Raw genomic sequence first — 21,709 nt, 5'->3', positions numbered from 1 at the left:
TGGTGGAGAAAAATAACTAGTTTTACCCCATTGTAGTGCTAGCCCCATTTATTAAAGTCTAACGTTTGATTGGAGTTAGCTAGCAATTTCATTCAAAGTGTCAACATGACAGTCACAATAAATCCAGCAACTTGCCAAGGTCTGGTTTATTATAGCTATTATAGGAAAGTAGTTTATTTTCTTAAAGTTACCTAAAGCAGCCCTATAGCAGCCTCTCCTGATTGGTCAGCTTTTTACAGCCTGACCCAGGCTTCCTCCCTGATTAGGTGTGAAGAGCCCTGGGGCTGAAACAATACTACCATTTGGTGAGAGGTGTTCTATTTCCTGGAGAAGCCAGGAGAGGAGGGGGGCTGGGGAGATAAGCTGGACTTCAAAGGTAGAAGCAAAGATGCCACAGGACCCAGGCCAGCCCCCATTCCTTAGATCCCCACCCGGATGGAAACCCCCCCTAATTAGATTAGGAGAGGGGCTAGAGGAGGAGGGTAGGAAACCTAAGGGTTGAGTTAGCCAGACCTGGACTCCAAGGAGATAATGGTGGTCATTCTGACCCTGGCGGTCTTTGACCGCCAGGGCGGAGGACCGCGGGAGCACCGCCGACAGGCCGGCGGTGCTCCAATGGGGATTCCGACCGCGGCGGTAAAGCCGCGGTCGGACCGGCACCACTGGCGGGGTCCCGCCAGTGTACAGCGGCCCCATTGAATCCTCCGCGGCGGCGCAGCTTGCTGCACCGCCGCGGGGATTCCGACCCCCCCTACCGCCATCCAGATCCCGGCGGTCGGACCGCCGAGATCCGGATGGCGGTAGGGGGGGTCGCGGGGCCCCTGGGGGCCCCTGCAGTGCCCATGCCACTGGCATGGGCATTGCAGGGGCCCCCGTAAGAGGGCCCCTACATGTATTTCACTGTCTGCTGCGCAGACAGTGAAATACGCGACGGGTGCAACTGCACCCGTCGCACAGCTTCCACTCCGCCGGCTCGATTCCGAGCCGGCTTCATCGTGGAAGCCTCTTTCCCGCTGGGCTGGCTGGCGGTCTGAAGGCGACCGCCCGCCAGCCCAGCGGGAAAGTCAGAATTACCGCCGCGGTCTTTCGACCGTAGAACGGTAACCTGACGGCGGGACTTTGGCGGGCGGCCTCCGCCGCCCGCCAAGGTCAGAATGAGGGCCAGTGTCTCCATTTTGATTTTTGAAGAACAGTGCGTTCTGTGACAAAAATATGTCCCACTTCCCATGAAGTTGTCATACCAGAGAGTGGCAACTTGCGCCTCATTGGTTGGGGTACCACCCTCTTGCCAGCCCAGAATGCAGAATAACTATGGGAGATCTGCAGGAGCCCCTCAGCTCACTGCCTGGAACATCAGAAAAAGAATGACTGCCCTGCTGAACCCTTGGATTGCACCTCATTGGGGCTGCACCTGCTACACTCTCAAGGCTCCACAAAGAAAGGACTGTGCCTGTCTTAAAAGTAAAAGGAGTGGAAGTCCTGATCAGAAGCGGGAACAAAAGTACTGGAATAAGTCACCTGCAAGCCCAAAGAGAGGATTATGCCAGCTGGCAAGCTACACCTGGATTTTCCTGGACTGCACAGATGCATTGTGGGCGATTGAGTCCTACCCCCCCCAATCATCACAAGTAATAATCCAGAGCTTCTGGACTCTTGGACAGCGCTAGAAGACACCTATCTCCCCAAAGTCACCAAGTAACAACTGACTACAGCTCCTAGACCTGCCTGGTTGTGGAGTTCTTTTTGAGGTCTTAAATTCAAGCTTTTAGGCTGTTTGCAAATGCGAACTGGCCTACTCACTCTGGAGCTCTGCTGCTCACATGGATCAGCGCAAGCAGGCAAAAGATTGTCTCTTTGCACAGCACGTATCACCGCTCGTGACCAAAAGACTCCAGCCCATCCGTCCGCAACACCTGCCGGCTCTTCATGCCCTGTGGACCACCACCAGTGATGCTCTCCTTTCTTCCTGCGACTGTCTACTTTACGAACGGGACTCTTGGCACAATTCTTGGACAGGTAAAACTTCAGCGGGACTTTCCTGGGACTGTATCCGGTCCGCACTCCATTGCGGTCGGCTTCACTTTTAGATTTGTCCTGGTCCAGCACGACCAGATAGCTGCGGTTGTCGCTTTATGCTTTTAGGTGCTATGCTACAGTTTATTCTTTAAAAATTCATATCTCCGGTTCCCAAGATAGGAATTTTGTGATTTTGGTGTCATTTAAAAGACACGCATATTTCCTTTTTTAAATTGGTGTTGGATTTTTATTGTGTTGTGTTCTTTACTTATTTACTGTTTTGGTGATATCAAATGCTTTGCCCTTACCTGTCTCCTAAGCTAAACCTGACTGCTCGTTGCCAAGTTACCAAATGTTAAGCAAGGATTAATTTATTGAGACTTGACTGGACCTTATTAGTGATTGTGCTATTATTACTAGGTGAAAGTGCATACCTCCACCTACTAATAGCACACTTTCCTACAGGTATTCCACATGGTATTCCATTTTCTTAGATGTTTGATGCATACATTTACTACCTGCAAAAAAATGGTGCCAGTGCTTAATTTGAGTCAATAGATGCTGATGGAGGACACAGACATGCATTTTTTTAGATCAGCATTTAATTTTCCTCATCCAGCATTTCTTGAGAGAAAGCAATGGAAAATACACAAAGGGTGAAGAAGGTGGAAGAAAAAAAGACAGAAAAAATGTCTAAAAAAAGGAGAAAGCAGGAACCTGCATGAGTGAGATAAAGGGGCAGGGAGTGTCTAAAAGTGGATTAGAGAGGAATTAGGTTGAGCACCAGCACTCATTCTTTTACAAATTAAGCACTGGATTCTAAATGTGTGCAGTAGCCTCTATGTGGGCCAGGGAAGAAGGAAGGGAGAAAGGGGAGCGGAGGGAAGGGATGATTAGTTCTAAGGAGGAGGCATTAAATCATCCACCCTTGCTAGAGAAAAAAAAGTCAGGGTGAAGCGGGGAGGAGGCTTTGCTGCTGTTGCGGGTAAAGATCATGCCAGTGTTGTTCCACCTGGGAAAAACACGTGCAGGAACACTGGGCCAGTCATGGTCCCACCCAGAGATACTGCTCCGCCTCACTCAAGCCAACTTTAAGCCACTAGACAACAAATACCAGACGCCCAAGCAGAACCCAAGCATTGTTTCTGAAGTCACCCCACTCAGTCTCTGTAGTAATGACTGTTTCCCCTCATTGTTATGTTGTCCTCCTACATTCAGCAGTGTACATGTACATAGTCAAAGCTAAATTAACTTTAGCCATCCAAGTGGTACTGTCTTGATTCGTCTTCATCACCAGTAAGACTTTGAGTCTTTCAAGTACTAGACCTGTTTTTGCCACAAGCCTAAAGCAGCTGTTTCCTCATCTTCTTGCACATCCTCTCAGTGCAATAGTACGTGTTTCAGTGGAAAGACATAACCAATCCCACTGATCTCAACAGTCCCAGTAACTTTGTCAGCGTTTTGTCTTTCTGTCTTGAGGGAAGGCGTTGCTCTTTAAGTTCTCCAGCATCCTCCATCCATTCAATCGCAGCATTTTAGGAATTATACAGGAAGGTGAGAAGTTCCTAATTTCAAGTAGAATTAAGATGTATTAATCCTAAAATGAGAAGTTGTGACCAGCGTCCCACCCTCAGAAAGGAGGTTGCCAAATTGCCCCCGTTATTTTAAAAAAAGGGTAAATGGCCCTTTTTCTAATCTAGATCTTTACAATTTTCCTCCTGATTTTTTTTTTAAATGCTTACTTCTGCCCCGTCCTGGCAGTCATCCTGACTTATTACTGGCTGTATTCAGTGGACCTACAAGACACTTTCTTTCATATGCCTGGTCTGCAGAAGCAAAGACATTCCACCTTCTCGTGGTGAAAAAGTAAACACTACAGGTAAAGACATTGTCCATTAGCCTGGACCTACATAAATATCTTGGCGTTAATGGTCATCCTTTACCCTGAATCTACATAAATATCTTGGTAGTGATGGTCGTCCTTTAACCTGGATCTACATAAACATCTTGGCAGTGATGGTCGTCCTTTAGCCTGGACTTACATAAGTATATTGGCGGTGATGGTCGTCCTATAGCCTGGATCTACATAACTATCTTGGAGGTGATGGTCGTCCTTTAGACTGGATCTACATAAGTATCTTGGCGGTGATGGTCATACTTTAGCCTGGATCTACATAAACATCTTGGCAGTGATGGTCGTACTTTAGCCTGGATCTACATAAACATCTTGGCAGTGATGGTCGTCCTTTAGCCTGGATCTACATAATCATCTTGGCAGTGATGGTCGTCCTTTAGCCTGGATCTACATTTATATCTTGGCGGTGATGGTTACTTTTATGCCGCTGCAGTATAAAACACTACTGCAACCCTTACCAGAACTACTGCCTAATGAGAGCTTTGTCAAGAGAGACTGCAGAGTCCAAGCTAGCCTTGCTCCTAGGGCAGTACTCAGGTCTGAGTGTTCAACACTGCGACAAATCATCCCTGGTCTTCAAGGATCCAGTTCATTGGTGCCATTTTGGACTAAGGCCCTCTCTCCCCTGGAGAAGCCATCCTATAGCCCAGGGTTCTCCAGTGTCAGTCCTGGAGGGCCGGATCCATGCCAGATTTTAAACATAACTACATTTAGCTAAACGTGGCTATGCTAAGAATCTGGGAGGGATCTGGACCTCTGGGACCGACATTGGAGAACCCATTGTATAGCCCATGGATTCCTCTATTGATAACAGTGCCATGTCGGCATGCGGGAGGAATCCCAGGACTTCTTGTTTTACAAATTAAGCACTATGGGCCAGATGTAGCAAAGGTTTTTACCCATTCTGTGTCTATGGGAAAAAGTGTTCATACATATGGCCTTATATCTTTCCACGTATGTTGGCCAGCTGGACACCCCAAAACTGATCTGACCCTTAAAAAGGCTATCTGATGAGTGAAGGCTCAGTACGTAACCCGTATTGTTGTTTATTGTTAATGATGCAAGGTTGGGTAACAGAATAAACTTTTAAAGGTACACTGGATGGGGCGTCTTTAGTCATCTTCACCTTCTTTCATCAGGATGAACAGAAACTGGGTACATTCTTGTGTTTACTGTCAAGTAAGTGTTGTTGTTTTTTTTCTGGTGTGTTTTTTTTTGGGGGGGGGGGGGTGCTTTTTATATAGCTCGAATTTGGCCCAAGAGCATTAAAACGCTTTGCATGAGCACCAGATGAAGACAGCGTGCATGGACATTTAAACAGGTGAGATAGCCCCTTGGGCAGGTACATCCAGCCAGGCAGAGATCTTTGTGTCACTTTGAGTCCGGGCACGTTTGTTCTTTCTTTCAGCCGTACGAGGGGGACGAAATGAGTAAATCTGAGTTGTACAATATTTAACACCTGCCTTCAGCGCCTAGAGACTAGGGAAATTGTAGAGCGAGCTATGTAGGTGCAGTATTTGTAATTGTAAACGGGTATTGACTGATGTTGTATTGTATTAATAATGGAAGCAGGACGATGCATCTATGGGATACATTAAAGCACTTCAAGGCTATCGAGAAACGACCACTTAAAGAAAATGCAAGCACAAAAAAACACTTAACACACATAAAATTCACTTTTAATAATCGTGACATTTAGTACCCTTGTATAAGGTTAGGGACAAAAGTTATATTTAGTCATTTAATCCGAAAAAATAACGTGCACACGACTGACCTGCAATCAGGGTTAAATTAAAAAAAAAAACACAAAAACAGCACGAAGGCTGATCAACACAGGGACATATTGATTGGGAAATCTTCATCCGCGGAAAGTGTCGTCTCTGATTGCAAATCGTGTGGACCTGGGCAAGACTACAATTGGCAGATCACCTGAAATTGATCAGGAACACTGTGTTCTGTTCACGGAACTGAGGGCTTCTATTTTGTATTTTAATAGACATTGAACTTGGCCCAAGAAATGAGAGAGCGCTTCACGGCCCCGATTCACAAAGGTAAACTTAGGTATATGGTCTAGACTTAAACAAAACGTCTAGGTTTACAACTTTGAGAATTCACAAAGGGCATCTGCGAGTACCATCTTTAGGTCTGCCTCAGTTCGGATCTCTGCCCCGAGTGTGGACCTTAAGATAGTACTCAAAAACAGTGGCATAAGGAAACGTGAGGGGGCCCCCCTGCAAAGTCCCTGGAGGGGACCCATTCCCCCCTGGTGCCAGTCATGGGCTTGCCTCTCATGCACTGTGTACTGGGCTGAGGGGGCCTCCTGGAGCTTGGGGGCCTTTGTTACGTCACTGCTCGTAAATGCCCTTTGTGAATTCCCAAAGTCATAAACAAAGACATTTGGTCTAAGTTTCGACCAAAGGTCTAAGTTCACCTTTGTGAATCAGGGCCCGTATTAGCACACTATAACACCGAACAAGGGCAGATTTTATCTCTTTTTATGTACATAAAGATTAAGGGCCTGATTTAAAGTTTGGCAGATTGGGTTACTGCATCACAAACGTGACAGATATCCCGCCCGCCATATTACAGTCCCACTATATCCTATGGGATTCATAATACGGCGGATGGGATATCTGTCGTGTTTGTGACGGAGTACCCGCCTGCTAAACTCTGAATCAGGCCCTTAGTGATTTGCACAGTTTTTGTAGTGGCCTGTCTTGTACTATGTGTAACACAAGTATATAATAATGCCTTGCATATTCACAGTGCTTTCTTTCACAGGCTGTGACCTAATGGCACTAAAAATACACAAGTCGCTATTCTCAACTGCACTAACCAAGATTTCGTTCTGTTGCTCTCCGGTTACACACAGACCTCTGCAGCGCATTAACTAATAGAGGTTTCATAATGCACTACAGTGCATTTCCCAATGAGTAAAACTTTCTATTATTTATGTTTCATTTAAGCTGGCTGTTATTTTATATGTAGCTGCCTGATGGTGAAAGACTTTTAAAAAAATGAGAATATTTTAGGTTTATTTATGAGAGGCATGCGCTGCTGGAGCATCACTTTTTTCGACACTCCAGCAGCACAAGCCTCTCAATCATACCTATGAGGTGACGCAAAGCCACCCTGAGTGGCTTTGAATGGCCTTGTAGATATGGAGTAAGGCAAGGCAGTGCAAGCCACTGCATTACCTTACTTTGCGTCAAGGAGGCGTTCCATGGGCGTAGCAGTGGGTGTTCCCATGCAACACAAATGGATTTTGACGCTGCCCTAGATTTACAAAATCACGTAATCTGGAGCAGTGCCAAAACCTTACGCCTCCCTAGAGCAGGCATAATGAGGAGAGATGTTTTAATTTCTCCTTGTTTTTTTTCTCTTTCCATGTGTGTTGCTATCTGCCGCACATATAGAAAGAGGTACAATGCCTCTCTGGATTAATTTTGTGCAGGAAGGTACCCCTTTCTGCACAAATACAATCCTGCCTATGTTGGCACTAGGCAGCAATTGTGCGCCAGCGCAGGGGGAAAGGACAGAAATGCACTGTATTTCATAAATACGTCCATTCCTGCCCTTTTGTATTGGCGTTGGGCAGTGTAGCAAGAAGACTTGCGGTGCTGCCCCACGTCAGTTCCTCAGAAATGAGGACCTTTGTTTTTAGCCACACCCTTGACCACGCCCCCACACTCTCTGACCTTTTGTTTGCTATACACTGTTTAATATTATTTCCTCACAGTAAAAATGATTTGCTGTGGGAAATGGGGACGTTTATTATTGTTGATGATGAGGAGTACCGGGTTCTAGAAATTTTTATCAGGAGGGGGTCCTTACACCTAACAATTTTTAAGAGGGGGTCCCGGCATCAAAAAGTTTGAAGACCTCTGACCTAAAGAGAGATTACAAGAGGGAGGGAGCGCTTTGCGCTCACCCGTAACAAACTACTAATGAAATGTATATATTCGAGTTGTATGTTCATTTCAGTTCGTTTTTCAGGAAGGTAGTATCCATCCCAGGCATGTTTCTATAATGTCACTGTGTTCGTCTCTTAGGCCCTTTGGCCGCCATTACAAGTGGCCCGGTCAGTTGCTTCATGTGCGGTGATTTCTGTAACCGCAAATATTGCAATTAGGAGGTTGCCAGCTACCACCACGCTCCCGCAGTGTTCCCCAACACAGTTCAGCAGGTGAAACCTGCCGAAATGTATTGGGTAAAAGATGCCTCATAATTAAGGAGATCATTTAGAACACAATTCTGTACATTATTCCTCTCTTTAGTTGACAAACTGATTATTTATTGGACTCGTGAAATTCAGCCCCAGAGGAGTTAGATTTTATCAGGTCTGACAAACATTGGCCCCAAGACTGGGCCACTCATAAAGGGTCTGTTTGTTGTGGGAGCATCCAGTCACTGTAGGTCTGGCTTGACTGCACAACTGTCACTGGACCTTAGGTGATAAAAAAGTCCTCTAAAAAGCATGACTGCGAGGGAGGCTTTGGCTACATTTGCATGTCGAGTCCCTTAACTACAGCATTTGATGCTATGCTAGAGTAATTTTTAACGTCTTCTAATATCTAAAACCTGAAGGTCTATTGGTGATGGAAGGAAAATAGCCAAAGAAGAAGGATGAACTGAAAAGGGATGACTTTTGATTTTCTTTCTGAAAAGTAAATGGGAGGAGATATATTTTAGATAATTGGGGAGCTCGTTCCAGCACTTAGCTGCCATCACTGAGAAGGCTTTCCAGCCGAATGAGGCTTCAAAAAAGTAACAATCAAAAAAGGACAAGAGGATGGATTTTACAGGAAGCAGTGAGGAGTGTATACATGGACGTCAGTTCACCAAAATGCCAGGTGTGGCGGAAGTGACGTCACACACCATTTCATCTTTACTTCTAGTCACACACACATGCTTACACGTACACACACATTTAATCATACACCCACTCTCTGTTACATAAGCACACTCTCACCCGCGAGCATGCACACAACATACATTTAAAAGTGTTTTTTACTTAGCTACCAAGGAGGGTCATATTCCAGCTGACTGTACTCCATTTCTTATTACATTGGTAGCGAATAATGTATTATTCGCTATGAATGTAATAAAAAACTGATTGAAGACAAGGACGTGGAGCCCCAAGCAAGGTCCTTAAGGACTAGCGGTCCCTTTGTTCATGGCACTGATTTTGCCACCTCTGAGGCCATGGGTCGCAAGGATAGTGCCAGGGGTTGCAAGGAGCAAGCTGTTGTCGCAACTGCGACCCCTACCTGACGTCCATGAGTGTATTTACGGAGTTTGTTCTTAAGAAATGCCAGAGGGAGCAAAAGAGACGTTCATGTATTAAGTAAATGACCTTAACAGAGATCCACTTAGCAACTGGAAGATGGTTAAGTTCATATAGAACAGGCCCATCTTTTTATGTGTGGGGTCTCCGCACTCATAAATTTACTACTAAAATGCAGTTCCTTGAACTGTGAAAAATCGTAAACTCACCCAAATCTATAAGTGGACCTTTGTGCATCAGGTGCTGAGTGTGTGTTGCATAGGTGAAACACGAGGCGAATGCTAAGGCCCGGTGTCGAATGGCCTGCAGCCTGTTGAGCAGGTTCGGTGATTCCCAAATATAAGAAATTACAGCAATCAATCCTAGAGCCAAGAAAAGTGGGAATCAGAGGTTTCCTCCACACCTCAGACAACAGTGTGAGAATTGCCTATACTTTACATAAATAACATGTGTAGGAAGAAATCACTGCCCAGACTTATCTACCATCTTAGGTTTATTGTCAAATCTGATGCCAAGATGTTTAGCGTGTTCTTTAGATCTTGGGCATAGGTTTTCCCGTTTACGGCTAGTTGAAAAGCTTATGCTTAGTCCAATTGCCCAAATTTGTTATGGGGAAGCCAATTATGTCGCATGTCGGAAGCCATAGGTCTGATCTGTTAATCAGAAAAAGGTATGACAAAGGCAGAAGGCCTGACTTTAAGGACAAAAAGCCAATGCTTAATTTGAGCCAGTAGTTGCCGGTGGAGCCCACTAGCACTCTTTTTTGGAGACAGCACTTATTCTTCCTCATTGGACATTTCCCAAGCGCAAGAGGGAGAAAAAGAGACTCAGGGAAAAGAAGGAGAAAGAGAAAGACAGAAATCTGACACATGGGGAGAAAGCAGGAGCCTGCAAGAGTGTGATAATGGGGCGGGGGGTGTCTGGTAGTTAATTAAAGAGACATGAAGTGGACTCCAGATTATGTAGCCTTGGTATTCATCGTCCTGACATCTAGTAGCACCAGCTTCTTAGCAGAGCTGCGGGCACCGGCATGCATTTCTTTTTAACAAATTAACCCTACAAAAGGCCTTTATGGGTGGATTAATACACTCTGTTAAAGCCAGGTAGCTTGTTACAGGGCATCTCCCAGGTTTGTTACTATAGTAACAGTAGGCAAGGATGTTGGTGTTAGCTCCCCGCTGATAAACGCTGGGCGTGGAAGAACTGCACTGTGGGAATCTTTGCCACAGCCACTCAGACATGGATTTTCCAACTTTAAATGTATATATGTGTACTCTAATGATAGTGCAATTGATGGTTGCCTTGTGGAAAAGGTTATGCACAACACAGTAGGTCTGCGTTGGTTGTGATGACATGTCATAGATAAAGGTTATAGGTCTGATTGGGTGAGTGCAGGCTTTGCGTTAGATGCTATGGGTCCAGTCTGCTTATTATGAGCAGGTACAACAAAAGCAGACACTGTGACTTATTTATTATTAAAAGCATTTTTTAAAGTAACTAGGCATTTAACTGTGAGTTGTTATGACTCTGTTTTAAAGCCTGTAGGCTGATAATTGGTTAAATACAATACCAACGAGTGGAGTGTTGGTTACCTCTGCTAATCAATGGGTTAGAATGTTTGCAATGTCAGTCCCTCTTAGGTTCGGTTGTATGTTGTTTTGTTACTTGTACATATCTGTAATTTTGTGAGTGTATGCCTAATGTTTTCTTTGTGAAAAAGCTTATGTACAATCATTTGTTTATGGTGACAATTAAATGATAAATGTTGCAGACCTGATTAGTCCATTCAAAAGGGTTCTGTCAGATATTTTATGTCTGCTCTGTTTATTATGTTGCAACAAAGGCAGTAGGGCTTACTTATATACAAAGAGGAGTATATGTTAAAGCCAATAGGCCTTTATGGATGAATTGTTATCACACTGCGTCAAAGTAGACAGTTATTTAGTTACATGAAATCTAAAAGATTACCGTTGAAGGAATAGTTTTTTAGTGCTGATTACCTCTTCAGACAAACTCTGAGGTGAGAATGCTTGCTTGACCTTTTGGGGAAGGGTAGTATATTTGCCTGCTTTAAATTTGTATGTATTTGTAATTTTATGTGAAGCATTTAGCATTGTACAACCAAACTTTTTAGATCTGGCCGGATAGTTTTAGCTATCTACCAAGCTCTCATAATCAAACAAATTCATAAAAAGCACATACGTACCCTTAGAGGGGCTGTGGGTCAGCTCTATTCAGTCATTGGTCTGTTTGAGTGCCATTCAAATTCTGTTTCCACACGTGATGGCACACAGCATAGGAAACTAAGTCAGCCAACCTCAGTTAATGGCTCAATTGCTCTGTGATTGATGGCATTTTGTCTGATCTCTTGTGCATATCTGCCTGAATCGGAGTGTGCTTCAGTGCTGTGGTTTGAGCGCTAGTCCTTTAGTTTTGTATTTTATCCTTCATTAGGGCCCTTTTGAAATTCCGTTCTCTTTTTTTATTTTGGATCATTGTGTGTTTGGAACGCAGGGAAATTGCCTAGATAGTGCTACCAGGCCACTTGCTTGTTGCTCTATTCATCTGCAATGCAATGCATTATACAGAGCCACTGCTTTTAAGCCAGGTGGCCATCTTGAAATGGTAATTTTCGTGATATATCATTATGTTTTAATTCCAAGATGACTGCCATGTTTCAATGCAAAATGTCAAGCATATCAGATTGGTACAGCAGCAGTACACAATGCACAGTAGTATTAAAGATGTTCATCCTCTTCTGTGTTTAATTTTATACTTATTTGTTTTTACAAGCACATGCCACTTTTATGCTGCAGCATTATTTCTTTTTTCTGCTACATGCTAACTCAAGAACTAATGAGCAGCAGAGTAACCTGCAACACTGCAGCTCAAACAACCAGGTATTGGAAATGCCAATAGGTCTGCTAATGACTGAAAGGTACCTAGACTCAGAGACCTGAGGGGTCTACTGAACTCTAATTATTGATTTGTCTTACAATCTAAATAGCTGCCAGGTGAGGGCATTTTCCTTTCTTGAACCACAGCCCCTGGCACCCTTGGTACATCACTATTTGGGCAATGCCTTCAAGCATGAGATGTAAGAAAATGATTAAATGCTTATAGGTAAGACAGAGGTGTTGTCTAACATTTTGTTACACTGACCACATCACACAGTCCTGTGGCATCTTTCATGTATTCACCACCTACCTTCTCCATGATGCCCTTCCAATCTCTCTCTCCCTCTCTCTGAATGGCACCTTTCATGTGGCTAATTGCTTGCACAGTAAACGCCTTAAGTGGCCAAGGGTGTGCCCAGGTGTGTACCACCAGATCCAATCTATACTTCGCTGACGCATGCCCGGATGTGGGTCCTGTGCTCACTGGGTCATAGGACTCAAGCTACACCCTACTGATGAGGCTTACTGAGGCTAAAACCTGTCTGAGGTTGCGTGTGCGCCCTTCTGAAGGGAGCGTAGGATGGACTGTTCCCGGGAGGCACCGGGTTAGTTCTGATTTGAATAATGCTGGTCTCTGCCTATACTGGCACAGTTGGTAAATATTATGGATGAGAATGCCCTGCAGAGTGTTTGCCAGTGGTTTGCAAGTATTACTGTCATCATCTTTTGTGTGATAAATGTAACACCCTTAGTGGCCAAGGGTATGACCAAACGTGGGTCGCTTCTGTGTCACGCGGTCTGAACTATACCTTGCTGATGGTTCTGGTTGTGTTTACTTTGGTTGAAGATATTTGCCAACACTTCTCCTATCATCTTTTGAGTAGTTGGAGTAGGAGCTGCTGTCAATCTTGCTCTCACTGAGCCCATCACACAGTCCTCAGGCATCTTTGATTTCGTCAGACTCCCCTCTCCACCACCGACCTCACCCTACACCCTTGCTTGTGCCCTTCCACCCGCTCCCTCTGAACGGCACTGAGCTTATGGGCTAGTTCCCGGGATGCTAGACTCATGGCCAGACAGGAGATGCTGACACTCTAGTGTTTGTCCCGGAGGGCTACTGGCTGGAGGGCCATCACCCAACCCCGGAAGCCTTTACGGTCTCATTATAGTTTTATTCTCCTGAAATATGGGGCTGGGTTGAAGATTATTTTTGGAGCTGATGCTGGTTTCAAGCCTGGCCCTGGCTAGGCTGCTCTCTCCCCTACCCATGCAGTTCGTCTGCTACATGTAACACGCCTCTCACTGCTCACGTATGCATCCTGTCGCAGGGACATCTATTACAAACCGTGATTCATAATGAGTGTTACTAATTTGAATTTAATTGAGTTTTAAGTGTCTTACATGAATAATCACCATTTCGAAAGAATACAATTATGCATCTTGTGATACAGGACTAATGCCCGTAAATGATGCCCAAATGGCTTCTTGGTGATAGACTTGTGCTCCTGGTCTGGCCTCAGCAGCCATTAACCACTGTCAGAGAGCAGGTGAGGCTCCTGAAGGGTCCTGCCCACTCTGTTAGGACCTTCTTTCCAATGGCTGGAGCCTGGCCACAGGATGAGGCTAAGACTGCCAGGTTCTCCCCAGTGACTCTAGGAAGAGGATTCCATAGTCTGTGACTGTTGGGGAGTTGTTTGATACGGCGGGGACGAAGTAATTGTATTTTCTTCCCAAACTAGCTTCAGAGGGCTGTCACACACGACCCAGGGACTCGCCAGCCTCCCTTGCCCAACTCAATGACTCATAGACATACCTGTGCCTCCATCAAAGAAAAAGAAGACAGAAATTAAGGATGGGGCATGATAGAGCCCCTATCACTGACATACACAGCAGTCGCCCTAGCCGTAACCTGCACCATTCAAACAAAGTAGCACTCTTGACCTCAAGTAGCATCTCTCAGCACTGAGAAGGTCCTCTGAATTGTTTACAATACAAACAGTAGGTTTTGGACCACTCTGTTACTCATCACTGGTTGGCTTTCCATGCAATCGCATTAGCTTGCTTCTCATTCGATGGATCTTCTTCCTCTTATTGTGTTTCTGCATCCATCCATCCATTGGTGCATAGCATCTTTATTATCCTTTTGATTGGATGACTCCTATCCTTCCATATCTCTACATCAGAGAATTACTTCTTCCTTCTTCCATGGGTGCGCATGTGTTTATCGGTTTCCCCAGCTGAAAACCCTGGTCCCTGCTCTCTATGCCGTGACCGCCACTCTGGCTCAACAGTTGCTTACCCTGTCCCTCCTGAATGATCCCACTCAGTTTTGGTTGTGTTTTTTTTTTTTTAACTCCGTCTTACCCAACTCTTCCAATGTCCTGCCCTACCCTGGTATCCCCCGGAAACTCATCAACAGTGATACAACCCAACCACCCAATCCACCATTGCTTTCCCCTCCTTTTCCCCTTCTTTTTTAATTTGTTGATGTTTTTGGAGGACACAGAAGCTGCTCCTTTCCAAAACAAATTCACTTTTATGCAATTGGTACGATTTCTCAATTTACCGATCCAAGATGGAAGCGTACCAGCTTGGAAGAGAAAATTAAAACAAAGAACAAAGTGGTCATCTCATGGTTACCTGTGGGCGCTCGCATGGTTAAGCAGGGCCAACTATAGTGTCTTGGTATATAATGTGCGTGCAAGCCTATAAATCATGTCTTTTGTTTTAATTTTTGCCTGTGCTGTTCAGCATTAGCAATACAACAATATCCATTTTTTATGCTGATGCTCCGCAAATAATCCATATAATCTTCAAAGCCAATAGTTCAATAAGGCGCTGTCTGTTGGCTTTACCATTGCTTGTTTATATTGTGTGGTTGTGTGTGGCACAAACCACATGTAATTAATGGCCCGAAATCAGGAGGAGCCCACCCTGAGCACGGTTGGAACTGTCCTACCCGCAGACCAGTAATGTGCAATTACCCCGGGTGCATTTAACCAGTGTTTGGCCGCTGTTATTAATTCTGTAGAATGTGGGCATAATTCACCCCTTAGCATGGGGAGCACACATGCATGCCTTCTCATATGTATCCAATATGGGGAAAAAACGAATAAAAAATAAACTGCAGTGGGGGGGGGGGGGCAGTGATGTTGTAACCGCCTCCGCCAGTGTTGCGTGATGTCAAGCCCGCCTAGTCAAGATTGCACCTTGTAGTCCTTTCTCTTGCCACTCTACACTTCCGATCTTCCCATCTCCCTACTGCAGGCTCTTTTCATATTGCTTTCTATTCTTTCTCAATGTTTTCCTGTCTTTTTCTTCCTCCCATTCTGTCACAAGCTGGAGTAGCCCCTGGTGCCCCACTTCTCAGGGGCCCCACTTCCGCTGTCATTTGTATTTAGTTACATCTCACAGAGCAGCCTGGGCCTGTTTTGTTTATATTAACATTGAGTAAGGTCACAACAGCCTCCTCTTCGTAGCATCATATAGTAGAGCTGTTTCCAAGCGTTTCCCCCCAACATTTTTTTCTGTTTTCAACGGTATACTCACCCCCGGAAGAGCAGAAGAGGGTGCCAACTGCGCATTGTGTATAAATAAATGCATCTTAAAAGGCAAAGGCTGTTAAATATTCCTCGGATGGTCGAGTAATTCCCTAAAGAGCTGACCAATCCAAGGAAAGACTTTCCTCCCGCCTTTTTTCTTACTTTTTTGGTTCCATCAGAAGATGTTCCTCAGCAGATCTCAGGCCTCTGTGAGTACATACCAAGCGGTACCCAAGAGCGATGTGGGTCAGCCTGAGCACCTCGAATACCAGGCGAGTAGCAACTGGGAGCAGGTGCAAGCTTCAGTGAGCTGTGGAGACTTCTGCAGATGTATTAAATACTGACCACTGATTAAAATGGACAAGAGTCCTGGACTATGGTTTTTGTTAGAGGCAACCATACCTCCAGCAAGGCATTTGCAAGGTCAGATGTGGACTTAAAGGGTCGCTGAAGAAGCAGAATCAGTCTCTGTCAGAATGACCCACCCTTACAATCAGGTGGTCAAAAGAGTAGAATGGAGTGTTTGTAGTGAGGCTTTTTTTATTAATTGAAAATCACTCCTGGCCATCCCACTATCCCCATGCGAGGCCTTCTAAACAGGCTATCTGTGCCCAGAATAACTAAGAGGAGGACCGGTCCCCAGTGTTCTCCTAGCTAAGTTTCCGTAACCACCAAAACATCCAACTTGTTGTCTATAGTATTGTGCACGTCTAGCCTGTGTGCAGCTAGTGATCGAGTGTTAATTAACACACATTTAGCACACAGGACCAGGCTTTGTCGGGGAATCCTTCACTAAAGCATAGGGAGGTCAGTCAGTTTGACCAGACTGTCTGACTCAACAGATATACAAACACACATTGTTGTCTCCAAAACATTTTAGGATCCCACTTCTGTTTGTGTCACAAATGCATTTTATTGCATCTAGCAGAGCACAAACAGCGGACACGTGTTTCATCACCCAGCCTTCTGCAAAACTGTGTAGAACCACGGTCACAATTTGTATCAACACTGAAGTAGAAAAATGTGATGAATTTGATGAATTTGTAGATATTTGTGACTCAACAAACGACACCCAGACACCAGTAAAAGATGGATAAAGATGGCATCAGTAACATCTGAAGATTTTATGTTCTTGATCTGAAGGCACTCAGAATCGGTGCAAAACATTGCAAATTAGTATATTAGTGTCAAACCAACCAAGTTCAAGCAAGTTGTAAGCATGCAATAGAGCGGGTCCAAAAGTTGTAATATTGTTAGTGTTTGAGTGAGGGCAGAAGAAAGGAGTGATATCTAGTCCATCGTTAACTGAGCACAAAGTGGTGCTAAGTGAGACTGTGCTAAATAGTTGCATGCGGTGTCAGGAGAGGACGGCAAGTGAGAGAATGAAGAAAACCCTCAGGAAGAGTGGAATGATGGAATAACAATGAGTACTGGGCATAAAGCAACCTGAAAACTGTGCAGTATATTAGACCTAAATGCTAATTGTGCCCATATAGTAACATTGGGCACTCACTGTCAAGGATTCGAGGGATGTTGTTTTGGAATGAAAATCCTTAAAAGAGGATTGTAAATGTCAATACCGACGGGAGGGTGGCTGAAAAATGGTATTAAAAGAGAAGAAAATAGGAAAGACCGCCCGGTGAAGGAGGGTAGTACTTCTAGAGACCAGAAATAGGCCCAGCTACATTTCAAAGCGTAGTGGAGGAACTCCTCGTGTTAGATATCAGTCTAGCACGGGTTTTTCTTTGACATTAACAGGAGATAAAGTTCTCTGCCCTCCCTCCTGTGTTCATGAGCTCTAGGTTTGTCAAGTAGAAGGTCTTGGTGGAAGATTCCATGGAGAAAGGACTATGTTGACTTGCAACACACATGTTGGTGAATCAATGGGCCATGTCCTCTGACTCTGTGACCGGCTGATGGAGCGATAAAATACATGCCTGGCCAGAAATTTCACATTTGCACCTTGTTCTGCCAGGTGCTAAGGCGGGCTACAGGTACCTGTAGTGTAGTTAATGCATGAACTGGAATTTGGACACTATTAGTATGCAGAATGTGTCCTGACCATGTTATTTATGTAGCCTGTGCTTTAATATTATTTTCTTGTCTAAAATGTTTATATAAGAATGAACTGTTGTCTACTTAAAATAAATTAATGGCCTGATTTAGAGTTTGAGGACAGGATATTAATTCGCAAATGCAATGGAGTATCCTGACGCGAAACCATTGGTCCACTTGCGTTATTTAGGGATGTGTGGACTTCCATGGATGCAGCCCCCATTGACTACTTTATCAGAATACTTCCTCTGATGGCCAGAAGCAGTACTTAGTGTATTGCCTTTTTTCTTGTTTTAAACTGCCAGGAAAAACCTGGCGGTGATGGACAGAAAAAAACACAATAATAATCCCCACTGCCTGGGATAAAGATAAGACAAAGGGTGTGGGTATCGTTAGTATATTTTGTTTTTCAGAAACAAACTTCCAACTTGGGAGTTTGTTTCTCAAAAACAAAGAAATGTAGAAGGTTTTGTGGATGGCTGGCCTCCACATTTTTAGTACATTGATAGGAACCACTGTGGCAGCAGTTTCCGTCAGTGCCCAGGGATGTCCTCTGGGCTGCGGGTATCTCTAAATTTGTTGGGTGGAGTACCATCAAGATGGGAGAGGTGTGATGTCTCTGCCAACTTGACTGACATTACTCCATAGTACAAATGCTAAATCAGGGGCCTGACAGCGTTTGGCGAGCAGGTTAGTGCTAATAATGATCAATAATAGTTATTATTATTACTAATAATTATTATTGTTATTAATAATGTGTAAAACAGTGAGTATTAGGTATAATGGGATGGTACTAATGAAAGAAAACTCCTGAGCATGTGTGTTATAATATTGGACAAATATGGGACAAATTAGGAAAGCAAGAAATGTGGAAAGCATCAACTGTGTGTCTGTTAGTTCCACCCCCTTTAAATATCACTTAAGTATTATTTATCTTTCTTTAACATTGAACCACTTGGCTCTAAAACTTGAGCATAATTTATTTTGCTGTAGGCCAAGGATCCTTGTGTTATGTGGCCCTGTAGAAATGTCTGACAAGCATATGCGTCTACTGGTGACATAAGTGGTGGTCAGTACAGAACTCTTAATTTTCCTTTTCTTCGTCCCACCAGGTACAGATGTGGTGCAGTGGCTCATGAAGAACCTTACTATTGACGATCCAGGTAAGGAAATGTGACCTATGAGAACAGATCTTGCTACAAAACATGGCATGTCTCAACCTTGGTGTTAGTTTCCGTAAATTTAAATCTGGCCTCCCTTGTACACTCATCTTCCTCACCGCACCATCTGCATCAGAACCCTTTCTTTTATTTATTAATAAGCTGCAATTTCTAGTTGTGAACCTAAAAATGTTTTTTTTTCCAGTTTTTAAATCACTCCACCGCACTGTGAAGCTCCTCAGACCGCTTGAGGAAGGGAACAACGCGGTTGTATTTGAGAGAGAAGCTTTCTGTGTATCAGGAGTGCCCGTGACAATGTTCAATCTGTACAACCACTTTGCTGAGTTTTGCAGTCTTAGCTGTGGGAGAGTCAATTGCTAGTCAAACAGTACCAGCTGGATGACGGGAACATGTATAGGACATGCGCATTTGATCGCACAAAGTGGGAAGGAACAACGATACAGATGTTTCCAATTTGGGACACTGAGTTGGGATAGGAGAGGCCAACTATGAACCACACGCGGTGAAACCGGAAGCTGCTCGTCCCATACACAGCACAAGAAGTAAGTCTAAAGTACTCAAAGAATTTCAGGTCCCCCTGGAGTAAGGTATTCCACAGTGTAGAGACTTGGCTGTGGAGGGATGGCCCACCAAATATGTGCTTGGCTCGATCAATGACCAATATCTATTCATCTGACCAATATTAACCAAGAGTTATCGACATTATTGTTTTGTTTGGTAGTGATGGAAAACCTCTGGTAGGATGGCACTGTCTGGCCTGGGAGTGCCTTGTTCACCAGACACATGGTCTTAAATTGAACTGTATCTTTCTTAAGGGAGTCAGTTCAATGCCCTGAGGGCAGGCGAGAAATAGCCTTCATGTTTCAGTCCCAGGGCGCACCAGGTTGCTTGGTTAAGAGTAGTTTGTACCTTTGAGGCGTCCTTTTTGGCAGTTCTGTTTAGATGGAGTCAAAGTAGTCCAGCCTGGAGGTAATAGAGTTCTTGTGGGTGATGGTAGTATTGTAAGAGCAATGCATGCTTTTACCACATGTGCTGTTACTCAACAGTTTTTACAAGGAATGCGTCATTGCCACGAATTCATGCCACGCATTCATTACAACAACATGCCTTAGAAAAGCGCTGGACTTTTGGAGCGACTTAATTTACTATTCCAACTCCAGTCTGTGCAACAGAAGAGAAAGCATTGGACTTTAAAGTCCAACGCTGCTGTCCCTAAGGCATGTCATTGTATCGACATGCCTGTCAAAGGAATGCGTGGTAAAGACACATTTGATGTAACTGCCGAGTAGTAACTGCAGCACGTGGTTCAGCCGTCGTGCTTGAGGCTGCTTCCCGTGGGTGACCAGCAAAAGGAGAAAATGCTTTGCAACTAGCTGAAGGTGGTAGACATACAATGAAGAGCTCATGTGAAAGACAACATCCAGGTTACAAACTTTCTGCAGGGGGTGTTGCCATCAAGTCAGCCCATGAAAATGGCTTATGTTGTATGTGCTGTGTCATAGGTTTGCCTAGGTGGACTGATCTATAGGAAAATGGGAAGGATACCTGAAGGTCCAGCCTCCAAGACACTTGTAATGTTAATGACTGTGCCCCAGCCCTAATGGCTAGTGAAAAACCACCAGTTCGGAAAGTGGCCTCCCAACTTATCAACAACCTGGTCATATAGACCTATTTCCATGTTTGGAGTCATGCATAAAAACACGAAGTGGCTGCTTTTTTCCATGGACATTACTTTGGGCTACCCAGGGGTAGCGGCAACTATCCCCGGCGTTCCTTTTGCAACCTCTAGTCTCAGGGGTCACATCCAACAATTAAACAGGAAATATGATGCGAGATAGTAGCTAGTAGTGGACAAGGGCTACACTCTGAGACGTTTCTTGGGGTCATAGTGGACATAACACCACCTTACCTGCCCCTGTGGACTGCTTGGTACAACCCATGGTATTTAATCTCATTGCTAGTATTTTGAAGTTGCACCTGTTTGTAGCTCTTCTTAGCTTCTGTACCTGATTGCTCTTAGTACGTGTTCAGTAGGGGTTGCTATCCTCCTGAAGCTTTCAGTTTGCATTAGGATTGTCTAGGGAGAATTGCAATGCTGTCAATCCTAGGGTCAAAGGTTATATAATGGCGTTTCCTCTGATGTCACGTGTTGAAAAAAAGTGTGATGTCACTTTTGCTACTCATGATGAATTTGATGAAATGATGCCACACGCAGAGATATATTTAACATGATAGACTGTAGCAGTAATAATGAAGCAAATTGTGGGATATTGAAGTTATTACCCACACTGGCAGTTATTGACCCATTACAGGGAGATGCTGGCTTATGCCGGTCAGTAATGCTTCCAGCGCCTCGCATCACACGGTTAATGCTCTCTTTAGTCAGGATGAGCTTTTAATGGGCTTCACAATCTACCTGCCAATCCTGGGAGAGGAGTATGTATCTGCAGCCTCATGTCCTAATTACTCTACGGGGTGCTCATTCATGTCAAATTATACTCAGACTGCCAAGTACCAGCAGGGGCCTGGATGGAGAGGGGGGTGCACGAAGCTTCCACTCGCAAAGGTGAGCTGAGTCGCTGCAAACTGCGGACTGGTGTCCTATGGGAGGAGACGTTGTCTGAAGGTTAAATTGCTGCCCTTGGGACTGTCAGGCCAAGGTTCTAATCCTGGCAGGGGCAGGGCCGGCTTTAGGGTGGTGCGAGCGGTGCAGCTGCACCGGGTGCTGACCTGGATTGGGGGGCGCTGACCTCAGGGGGGGCGCTGTGTTTAGCAATAATTTATTAAACTTGCGATTTAAAAGCACCTGCTGAAAA

At 44.6% G+C, this 21,709-nt stretch overlaps 1 protein-coding gene across 2 annotated transcripts in view; it reads left to right on the top strand.

Annotated features, from left to right (window-relative positions):
* Positions 1-21,709, top strand: part of RGS6 (regulator of G protein signaling 6) — a 964,496-nt gene that overhangs the window by 636,695 nt on the left and 306,092 nt on the right. For both annotated transcript variants that reach the window (XM_069208950.1, XM_069208949.1), the window contains exon 4: positions 18,825-18,875. In XM_069208950.1, the coding sequence (XP_069065051.1) occupies positions 18,825-18,875 (51 nt within the window). The remainder of the gene's footprint in view (positions 1-18,824; positions 18,876-21,709) is intronic.

The sequence above is a fragment of the Pleurodeles waltl genome, chromosome 9 (genome assembly GCF_031143425.1).
Source record: "Pleurodeles waltl isolate 20211129_DDA chromosome 9, aPleWal1.hap1.20221129, whole genome shotgun sequence".
In the NCBI taxonomy this organism is placed as follows: Eukaryota; Metazoa; Chordata; class Amphibia; order Caudata; family Salamandridae; genus Pleurodeles; species Pleurodeles waltl.
Note: the sequence above shows the minus strand (reverse complement) of the source record. Positions and strands in the feature narration are given on the sequence as shown.